Source organism: Grampus griseus, assembly GCF_964374135.1.
Source record: "Grampus griseus genome assembly, chromosome: 6".
NCBI lineage: Eukaryota > Metazoa > Chordata > Mammalia > Artiodactyla > Delphinidae > Grampus > Grampus griseus.
This window is the reverse complement of record NC_139000.1, coordinates 715,890-726,642: the sequence shown is the minus strand read 5'-3', so window position 1 is coordinate 726,642 and position 10,753 is coordinate 715,890. Positions and strand designations below refer to the sequence as shown.

Sequence of the window (10,753 nt, the reverse complement as noted above, 5' to 3'; positions counted from 1 at the left end):
TTGTGAGGCGAGATTTGGCAAAGTGGGGCAGAAAGTCACGTGACTTTCTGAGGAAGAGCCATTCAGGTGCAAAGGCCCTGAGGCAGGCTGACTTCTTTCAGGTCCAGGAGAAGGTACAGTGGGCCCCCAGGAGGCTGTGAAGCGCCACGTCCTAACCCAGAAAGGGTAGTGGAAGGGGTGGGGCTCTATGGGCAGAACCTGCCTGCCAGGAGAGGCAAGGGCCTTAACACAGGTTCCCTGGGACAGGCTGGGGGAGATCTTACTTTTCATTTTGGGTCCTAAAGCACCATTTGAACTTGTTTTAACCATGGGCATGTATTACTTTCAGACTTAATAAAACTCATTTCTAAAAGAAAGTTTTGTCTTCAAGTGGCTGAAGCTACTCTTTCATATTTTTCACAAGGGAGTTTGTAAACAGCAAGGTGTTTAAAACCAGATAGCTAAGGAACAAGGCAGGGTGAGGGGCAGCTCCTGCGCGGTTCCGGTCACGTGGCAAGGGGAAGGAGGGAGGATGTGAAGAAGGGAGCCCCCAAGGAGGCAGGGTGGCCCTGCTGGGTGGCACCCAGCCCTGCTGGTGATCTGGCTCTGTCCTCCCCAGCCCAGCCGTGAGTCGGCTGGCCTCTTCACTGAGCCCCGGACTGTTGTCCCCGGCGCCAGGCGTCTTGGTAAATGCAAACAGGTCCACGGGCAGGGACAGACCCTAGCCTTTCCCTCGGGTGCCCCGCCCCCCAGGGCTGTGGGCAGCTTGGTGAATTAGAACTGAAGTCAGTTCTCCTGCGCCTCAGTGGGCAGGGGCGGGGCTCGGCGTGGCCTCCGGGGCCGAAGAGAGGCGGGGAGGATCGGGGGCGGGACCGGGGCGGGATCGGGGCCGAAAAGAAGCGGGGCGGGCGGGGGTCCGCGACCCGGCCGCGCTGGGCCTGGGCGGGGTCAAGGCGGGCGCCCCGGGCCCGCCCAGCTGGGGGTCGGCACCGCCCGCCGAGTCCCGTGACGCTGGTCGGAGAGCTCGGGTCACGAGTGCCAGCGCGGCCGACGGCGGCGGCGACATGGCCTCGGAGCTGGACGTGCGCGCCCGGCTGCAGCGCGCCGGCCAGGAGCACCTCCTGCGCTTCTGCGCCGAGCTGGCGCCGGGCCCGCGTGCCGCGCTGCTGGCCCAATTGGAGCTCCTGGAGCCCGAGGCGCTGCGCGAGCACTGCCGGCGCGCGGCCGCCGCCTGCGCGCGCCCTCCGGCCCCCGCGCCTGACCTGGCCGCGCGCCTGCGGCCCCTGCCTCCCGAGCGCGTAGGCAGCGCGAGCGGGGTCGCCCCCCAGACGCGGCGGCTCTGGGAGGAGGAAGGTAAGCGGGGCGGAGGTCCAGGCGGCGGGCGCCCCAGCCTCCGGAAGGCGGCCTCGCCCACAGAGCGGGGCGACAGGGGAGGGGGTACTTGGAGTTCGGTTTGCCTCCTTCGTGAAATCGACGCTCTCACACGCACCAGCTCGGGGCTGGGGTTTGGAGCCCCCGAACGCTGCCATGCTGGCAGCCGCCCCTAGGCCGCACTCCCTGGGGAGAGTGTTTTGTGCTGGGCACGCCTGGATGGCCAGCTGCCCAGCCCACGTATTGACAGCAGGGGACCCATTAGACACTTGCACACGCTCCTTTTCACACCAGCGCCGGCGCAGCTGCGCCCTTTGCCTCTTGGCCTGGAGGGGAGGCAGTCGCTCCTGCAGGGGAGCCTGCCCAAGGCCCCTGCTGGACAACTCCAGCCAGGCCCACCTGGTGTTTCCTCTGGAGGACCTATGTTGGGAGTGAACCCAGGAGGTTATGGTCAGTGCCTCGGCGGGGCCGGGGCAGGGTTAGGTTTGGGTGAGGCCCAGGCCCAAATCAGAATGTTATCTGGATCGTTCTGTTCTGCGACTATCAGACGTCTCACCGTCCCAGGCACAAGTTTGGTTTGCTCTAAAACGAAAGGGTGGTTGTGTGACGGGTTCCAGGCATCCCCTCATGGCGCCCCATGCCCCCAGGTTTCCACCAGATCGCCCTGAACAAGGTGGCTGTGCTGCTGCTGGCTGGTGGGCAGGGCACTCGCCTGGGCGTGACCTACCCCAAGGGCATGTATCAGGTGGGGCTGCCCAGCCAGAAGACCCTGTATCAGCTGCAGGCAGAACGGATTCGGCGGGTGGAGCAGCTGGCTGGCGAGCGCTATGGGACCCGCTGCACCGTGCCCTGGTGTGCCCTCCTGCGTTACCCTGGCCCCAGAGTGATCCGCCCCGTGTAGCCCTAGCCCTGTTCTACACCAAGACTTGAACCCCAACCCCAGCACAGCCCCGGACAGAGCCCAGCACCCACCCAGGCAGAGGCCTGACCGCTGCCCTAAGGCTGCACCCTGATGTCAGCCCGTCTACCGGAGGGGCCAGGCCTTCCAAAAGCCTGGCTCAGGCTTGCCTCCCCTTGCAGGTACATCATGACCAGTGAGTTCACTCTGGGGCCCACAGCCAAGTTCTTCAAGGAGCATGACTTTTTCCACTTGGACCCCAACAACGTGGTCATGTTTGAACAGCGCATGCTGCCTGCTGTGACCTTCGATGGCAGGGCCATCCTGGAGCAGAAAGACAAGGTTGCCATGGCGCCAGGTACACCCCCCCATCCCTGCGGCAGGGAGGGTCCGCCAGGCCTACCACGTGGAGCTGGCTGGGGGTCAGGAGGCCGGGGACAGAGGCCGCATGGTCCTGAGCCAGTGGCCTTCCCTCTCTGGGCCTTGATTCCCACCTGTCACGTGGAACAGCCGCAGGGCTACTTGGATGGCGACAGACAGCGGCCTCAGGCACAAGGCCCAGCCCCGGGGGCCCTCGCCTGCCTCTAGCGCGCCCTCAACTAGCTGGCTGAGGCCGGCAGGAGCCCTTCCAAGACCCTTTGCTTTCTCCCTCTGCAGATGGCAACGGGGGCCTGTACTGCGCGCTGGCGGACCACCAGGTCTTAGAGGACATGGAGCGGCGCGGAGTAGAGTTTGTGCACGTGTACTGTGTGGACAACATCCTGGTGCGACTGGCCGACCCGGTCTTCATCGGCTTCTGCGTGCTGCGGGGTGCTGACTGTGGAGCCAAGGTGAGCCTGCCGCCCCCTCGCGTCGCCCTCGCCTCTCCTTTCCGCCCGCCCTCCGCGCCCCGCCCTGCCCTCCGCGCCCCGCCCTGCCCTCCACGCCCCGCCCTCCTCCCAGGCCCTGGCCCCGCCCCTTCCTCCCCCGCACGCCGGGCCCGACCCAGTCAGCTGTCCCCGCCCGTCCGCTCGTGGCGGCCGCAGGTGGTGGAAAAGGCGTCCCCCGAGGAGCCGGTGGGTGTGGTGTGCCAGGTAGACGGCGTCCCGCAGGTGGTGGAGTACAGCGAGATCAGCCCCGAGACGGCCCGGCTGCGTGCGCCCGGAGGGGGCCTGCTCTACAACGCGGGCAATATCTGCAACCACTTCTTCACGCGAGACTTCCTCCAGATGGCCACCAGGTGTGCAGGGCGGCCAGCCGGGCCACAGGGACTGGGGGAGACCTGAGCTGGGTGGGGCTGTGGGGTGCGGTACGGAAAGGGTCTTGCGCTCAGACAAGCTGGAGGCAGCAGAGCGCTCCAGTATCTGGTACAAGGCTGTGGCCGAGTGGGCGTGGCCCTGCTCCCGGGAGGGGGCCGTTGCCCGTAGGCACCACGTCCACCCCGTGGCTTGGGCAGGGATGTGGCCGATGGTGCCCAGCTCTCAGGCCGGGGTGCATGAGGATGCCTGGCCCTCCAGAGACAGGGCTCAGCCCCCACCGCCCTGTGCCTGCTGTGTCCATCTGTCCACCTGCCCCGGCTGGCCGGGCATGGGGGAGGTGGGCTGGGGCTCCAACATGTCCCGTCTGAGCTGTGTCTTTCCTCCCCTTGGCCTCCTGTCCCCCAGGGAGTTCGAGCCCTTGCTGAAGCCACACGTGGCTGTGAAGAAGGTCCCCTACGTGGATGAGCAAGGGAATCCAGTGAAACCACTCGAGCCCAACGGGATAAAGATGGAGAAGTTCGTGTTTGATGTGCTCCCGTTTGCCAAGTTAGTGGAGAAGTCATTCATTTCTTCCTCCTTCCCTTCCCTGACTTGGTGGTGGTTCTGAGGCCCAGCCAGGCAGGGAAGTGGAGGCTGGGGGCTTCACAGTGGGAGTGCCCTTTTGCAGGGGGGAGCTGGGGGGCTGCAGGCGGGTCTCAGGGCAAGAAGGCCAGAAGAAGCAGCCCCTGGGGTGGGAGCACAGGGAGCGTCTGGGGCAGTTGGAGCCCTTGGGGTTGTGGACTTTGGGGGGCACCCATGTTCTCTCCTGAGCCCTCCACCTGCCCCTGGCCGGGAGCTAGGAAGCTGTTTCCAGGCGAGGTTGCTGGGGACTCCCAGGGTATGTGGCCCTCACCCTGGGGTCCCAGGTTCTGGGGTGGGGTTGGTGGGAAGGGGAGGGAAGGGAGGACTAAGGGCAGCTCCGGAATCTCAGGAACAAAGACTCACGCGGTGCCTGCGGGACCCTCCCCAGCCTGCTGCCTGCAGACCAGACCCCCACGTAGTCCTTGTCGCCCGGCCTGGCCTTCACCTGCCCAGGACCAGGGCGTCTGGGCTGGGAGGTTGGGTCCCCAGCTGTCGTCCCCGCCCTCCCAGGAACTTCGTGGCCTTCCAAGTGCTGCGGGGGGAGGAGTTCTCCCCTCTGAAGAACGCTGACTCGGCTGAGAGAGACAACCCCTCCACGGCGCGGCGGGCCCTGCTCGCTCAGCACCACCGGTGGGCCCTGCAGGCGGGAGCCCACTTCCTGGACGCACACGGGGCCCGGCTCCCCGAGCAGCCCAGGTGAGCGTGGGCTGCAGGGTGCGACCCGAAGGATGGGATGTCAGGGTGTCGCAGCCCAAGCCCCAGCCCCAGGGCCCTGCTGGCTGTGCTGTGGTCTGAGCTGGGGTGGGCACTTCCGCCCCGGCCCCACACCAAAGGCAGATGGCTGTGTGCCCGGCCCTCAAGCTCTGCTCAGAGCCCCAGGGGACATGGGGGTCACGCCTTCCCTGCTCATCAGAAGCTCTGAAGCCAAGACCCAGGCGTGACATCCAGAAAGCGGCACCAGGTCATTTTTCAGGGTGCAGAAAGAATAAGACCTTAGGTGTCTCCTTCTGTGATTGTCAGCGGCCGCCCCCTAAGTCTGGTTGCCCGGGCTCTGTGTGAGATGTCTGCGAGGGGCGAGGAGGGTTTTCCAGCCTAAGTCAGAGCCTGCTGCTCGGGTGGGGTCGGTGCCCGGGGCCCAGCTGTCCGCGAGGAGGGCGGCAGGTGTGGTGGACAGCTCGGCTGGGTGGGGACTGGGCCAGCCAGTGTGGGAGGGCAGGGGAGGGCCCTGGGGTACGCACCCCCGAGCAGATGCTGACAAGTGCACCCCCCAGCCCACCCGGCAGCGGAGAGCCTCCGGCCATCTGCGAGATCTCGCCCTTGGTGTCATACTCCGGAGAGGTGAGAGCCGCCAGGCCCATCTGGGGCTCTTCTGGGGTCGGGCTTGTGTGGTCAGAGGACGGGGGCGGGTTGGGAGCTTGGTGGGAAGTCACAGCTCTGCCTCAGTCGACGAGCGGGGTAAGTGGCCCCTTAGTTGCAGAGAACTTTCCGAGACGTGGGCTGCGGTGAGGTGTCGAGAGGCCTCGAGGGGTCAGGGAGGACAAGCCAGGTTCATCGGAGCCTGGGGTTTGGGCCGGTGGGAACGTCGCTGGGGCAGGAGACCTGGCTCCCCTTTCTCTGGAAAGTTCTGGCCTGCACTGGGGGACGGCTTGCCCTGACCTGAGGTCTCAGGACATCCAAGCCTTGTTTCTAGAAGCCTCTCTCCCCTGCCCCTCGCTGACTCCAGGCTGACTTGGCATCTCACCCGGAGCCCAGGGGCTGGATACCTGGGCATCATGACCTGCTTGTTTCCAGGGACTGGAGGTGTACCTGCGAGGCCGGGAGTTCGGGTCCCCACTCATCCTGGACGTGGACACGGCCAGGACACTGCAGGCCTGACTCCCTCCTAGACCTGCCGGCCCCGGGGTCCCCAAGGCTGAGGAAGCAGCCCCGGCCTGGGCTCCAAGGAGGAAAGCAGGCTGCTCTGAGTTTCTGACTGAGAACATGGACCACAGAGGGTGGGAACTGTCCCGCCTCCTGCTCCCCTGGGCCCGTGACCGCAGGCCCGCTGTGGGCCCACTCGGCCTCTCTGGCTTTGCTTCTGCTGTGGGGTCCAGGCCGCAGGCAGAGGGACTCAGGACCTTGCGCAGTGGGGCTCAGAGGAGGCTGATGGGGGCCCGAGGGAGTGTAGCCGCTCCGGCCTGAGCTGAGGCCTGATGGGACAGGACGGGGCAGGACGGCATGGTGGCTCCCCGGCCCCAGGCGAAGCCGCCCGGTGAGAAGCAGCAACCGCCCCGCGCTTCTCTGCAGAGATGAGGACAGTGTCCTCCCCTCACAGGGCGACAAGTTGGAAGCGGCTGCCCCTCCCTCCCTGGCAGCTGAACCTGGGGGCCGCGCCCAGCCCCCTTCCCCGCCCGGCTGAGACCGACAGCAGGTCAGGATGGCTCTCCGGAAGCTTGGCCTGCACGCCTGGCACTGAGTTCTCTCGAGTTCCGCCCGAGGCCTCAGTCCCCAGGAACCAGTGGGACTGATGCCGGTGCCGGGGGCTCCCGTGGTGGCTGATTAGTCTGGAGTTTCACCAGGAGGGGAGCGCCGTCCCCGCCCAGCCTGCCGGCAGCTGCTGACGGATCCCGGGGCTCACACTCCGCCCCTGCTCTCTGGGGCCGTGGCCCCCTTGCTGCACCCCGGCAGCCTGGCCGAGGCAGGGAGAAACCAGCTGGCTCTGGTCTCTTGCCCCTGGCGTGGCTGCTCTGGGTGCCAGTGCCCGATTTCCCATCTGGAGAGCAACAGGCGGCACCGGCCTCTTCCTGCTGACGTGAAGCGCATCATAAAACGCAGCCTGCCCAGCCGAGGCCGCCCGCCCCCTCGCCGCTCCACAGTCCACGCGCAGCAGTGCTTTCCCCCGGGAAGGATGCTGTCCGGCGGTGGGTTCAGAGGCGGTGATCCCTCTAGCGACTTGGAGTGGACGGTGGCTGCGTCCACGCCTCCCAACCTGGGTGTGCCGGCGGGGTCAGGGCCACGCCCAAGGCCCACAGGACGACTTTGCATCCACCCAGGCGCTGCCACGTTTTTCAAGCCTCAGAATCGAACCTTGTGCCTTAGTTTCCTTCTCCCCGCTGCTCCACAGGCGAGCAGAGGGCCTGGGGCAGCGGAGGGTCGCCAAGGGGGAGGCCGAGGTTGAGGCTCCCGCCGCGGCCCAGCGGCTCCTGACTGCCACACCGGGGCACCCGGCAACCTTTTTCCTACACAAGTACAGTTAGTGGGGTAAACTGCTGACGCAGCTCGCTTTTGAAAACGCTTTCTATTTCCACGTGAAGTTTCACACAGCACAGAGGGGTCCGGGGTACCCTGCACTGGGTTTCCTGCAATGTTTGCATCTTCCGTGATACTAGGACACCGTGACCAGGAGACCCTGCTTGTGCTGAGCCCTTTCTCACAGGTGAGGCTCCCCTGTGCCCACCTAGCACTCGGGGGCAGCACGGTCGGTGGGTCCCTTCGCCACAAGGGCCTCCCTCCTGCTCCCTTGAGGGCCACACGCCCCCACCATCTCTAACCCAGACGGCCGCTAGTGAAGCAATTGAGTTGAAAGACGGCAGACCCTCGATTTTCCACAGAATGTGGGGATTCCCAATAAACACGAGGTGCTATGATGCCGCCTGGCCTGCTGACTGCAGTTTCTGACCAACACGTGTGGGAGCAACACCGCGGCTGTTCCCAGGGCCATGTCCATCCAGGGGCTGCAGCCGGCTGGGCCCTGAGGGGACAAGAGCCCACAGGCTGTGCTGACCCCGCTCTGGACCACCCAGGGATCTGCCCCATGCTCCGTCTAGCTCTTTCCCAGGGTCTCGGGGAGCCCGAGGTGACCTAGTGGGGCTGGCACCCTGGGGGCGGGCCCAGAACATGCCCTTTGAACCAGGTCTCGGGGGGCGGGGGCTCCTGCACCCTCAGGTTTGACAGCCTGTGACTTGCCCTCCTGCACATGCATCCTCCAGATGCCAGCGTTTCCCTGGTAACTCACTGCAGGGAGGGGCGCGTGAGGACATCGCTGGAACTGCCAGCAGAGCTGTGTGTGGGAGAAGACCCGAGGAGACCTCAGGGACGACCCCTAGAAGGGAAGGGGCAGGAGGGAGGAAGATCTTTCTGGAATGGGTTCAGACAAGCCTAGGAGCTGAGCAGTAGGTGCACGTGCTGGGGAGCCCTCCTGAGGCCCAGAAATGTCAGAGCTGAGAAGGCAGGAAGCAGTGGGCTCCCCACGGAGGGAGTGGGCAGTTGGGGCCTGGAAAACACCAGGGAGGGGCCCTGAGCTGAGGGAGGCCTGAAGGGGGAGCTTGCTTGCCCCTGGGCCCCCCACTCATCCCTGGACAGGAGGAAGGCGACAGCCCAGCCAAGGAGACTTGTCACCACCCTGAACTCTGTTTCCTCCCATGGACTTTCCCACAAGTGAAACGTCCCCTTTTTCTCCGCAAAGTAATGGTCCTGCGCTTTCTTCTCCGCACTTGCCTGTGGTTAGCCGTGGTTTGCACGTCCTGAATTCTAATTCCTCTGCTATTCCCAGATAAACTCATCTTGCTGGTAAAAGAGCTAATAGCTGCTTTACTTGTAAAGTGGACATGACTTGGTGTCCAGAAGTGGGGTCTGAAGGAGAAGCCTGGGGGCTGACGGCCCTGCCGCCCGATGCCCTTGGCCAGTCTCTGGTATTCAGGCCCTCCTGGTTGAGCTCTCTGGCTTTATCTGGGATCCATCTGTTCTGTTTTTTGGCTTTTGGGGAAGGCTCTGTCCTTTTGCTGAATACTTGTTTGTTCTCCTTATTGGAAAACAAGGAGACACGAGGTGTGTCCGCCCAGCCTGTGCTGGAATTTTCGTAACACTTCTTTGGGGTCACGTCATTTAGGATTTTCTCTTTTGCTCTCGGGAAATCCTCTGAGAGATGCGATCCCAGTCATCTCGATGCCCTAAGTGCGGCCCCTCTTCAGGAACCTCAGCTGGTTTCATGTTTAAAAACTATGGTCCCGGGCTTCCCTGGTGGCGCAGTGGTTGAGAGTCCGCCTGCCGATGCAGGGGACACGGGTTCGTGCCCCGGTCCGGGAAGATCCCACGTGCCGTGGAGCGGCTGGGCCCGTGAGCCATGGCCGCTGAGCCTGCGCATCCGGAGCCTGTGCTCCGCAAAGGGAGAGGCCACAGCAGTGAGAGGCCCGTGTACCGCAAGAAAAAAAAAAACTATGGTCCCTTAACCAGAAATAATTCAGAACACTAGTGGCCATTGTGGGGAACTTTGGTTTTCCCCAAACTTGTTTGTCTGAGAATCAACTCAGAAAGCCATGGCTCTGAAACTAAACAGACTGAGTGGGATTTTTTTTTTTTTCCAGCCTGTGGGATCTTAGTTCCTCAGCCCAGGGATTGAACCCGCGGCCCCTGCAGTGGAAGCACAGAGCCCTAACCACTGGATTGCCAGGGAATTTCTGGGATGCTTATTTTAATTTGTACCCTGAGGCTTCCAAACATATCCAGGACTCTAAAATTGCCTCTTCACAAAACACTACTTCTAACCTAACTAATGGAGGCGAGCAAGCACTTGAAAGAACACGAAATGGCTTCTGAGGCCTTTCCCCTCCCCTCCCTGTGCCCCCAGCCCCGCCTTCCCTTCACCCCCTGCCATCCCCACCTCCTCTGGGCCTCCCATCCCCTCCTCTTAACCCTCCTGCTGAGACTCCCCTTTTTCTCAAAACCTCTGCCCACTTCCCCCTCCCCTGAACTTATTAAAGTTAAACCTTCTGGGGGTCCAAATGCTAAATCCTTAGTGTTTTATGTTCCCCGAACTAAGTAAAGTTGAATTGTTAGCCATCCATAGATGGCTAACAATTGGATTCAGAAAATCCAAAGATCTTCTGAAAGTAGCTGAGAAACCCATAGGTTTGCTGAAGAATTTAACATTAGTGATTCAAACTTGTCAGCCTGGCTTCTCAGATATGTATCAATTAGTCCACAGGCTTATTAGTGAAGGTCAGGCCCCATACTGAATGAAACCAAGCGGGAATCTGGAAGGGATTTGGAAAAACAGACCCTGACTCTTGACAGGCATGGGGACTTGCTGGAGATCTTTACTGAACATTTCAAAAGCTCTTCCTAAGCTTGTTGATGGGAACAAAATTCAGGCTGGCAGGCAACGATCTGACAAACGTGTTCACAGCTATTATAGTCGACTTCAGGTTGTCCTTAAAGAAAATTCTGGTCTTCCTCTGGAGACTGAATCTGTACACGAGCAGGACACTATGGGGGCCTTCCCAGAACAGCCCCTCCCCCCCACCATGTCCTCCACCTGCCTCTTGTCTGTAGAAAACCTTTAGTCTCCCAGGCCTTCCCCGAGTTCCAAGAGTACCTTTAATCAGAGAAGTGAGAAAATGCAGAAGAAAGAAAAACAAACAATACCAAAAAACAATAGTTTAGCCATTAAACAAAGCCAAGGACCTTTAGTTCCTCCTCAAGGGCTATAGATAATATTCTGAGCCATGTTCTTGAGCTGTGTTGCAGATACTGAAAACCCCACCAGGTGGAAGAAGCTAACTATTCTGTCGCTCCAGCATGTAGACCCCAGACCGGTTGGAACCAGAAGGTTGATGACGCTGATTCCCAATAACCTCACCACCAACCCATCAGAAGAATGTCCAAACTT

At 62.2% G+C, this 10,753-nt stretch overlaps 1 protein-coding gene across 2 annotated transcripts; it reads left to right on the top strand.

The window, feature by feature from the left end:
- Positions 1-1,043: 1,043 nt before the first annotated feature.
- UAP1L1 (UDP-N-acetylglucosamine pyrophosphorylase 1 like 1) lies at positions 1,044-7,736 on the top strand (the record flags this gene model as incomplete). 2 transcript variants are annotated; one of them, XM_082657557.1, is made up of 9 exons in its annotated part: positions 1,044-1,332; positions 1,998-2,202; positions 2,431-2,606; positions 2,906-3,078; positions 3,274-3,467; positions 3,892-4,032; positions 4,618-4,803; positions 5,379-5,445; positions 5,899-7,736. In XM_082657557.1, 9 exons carry the CDS (start codon positions 1,044-1,046, stop codon positions 5,980-5,982), a joined length of 1,515 nt encoding a protein of 504 aa, XP_082513683.1. In that variant the 3' UTR covers positions 5,983-7,736. The 2 variants fall into 2 exon arrangements, with proteins under 2 accessions (XP_082513683.1, XP_082513684.1); XM_082657558.1 differs by having other exon boundaries at positions 5,860-5,920.
- Between the last annotated feature and the right edge of the window lie 3,017 nt (positions 7,737-10,753).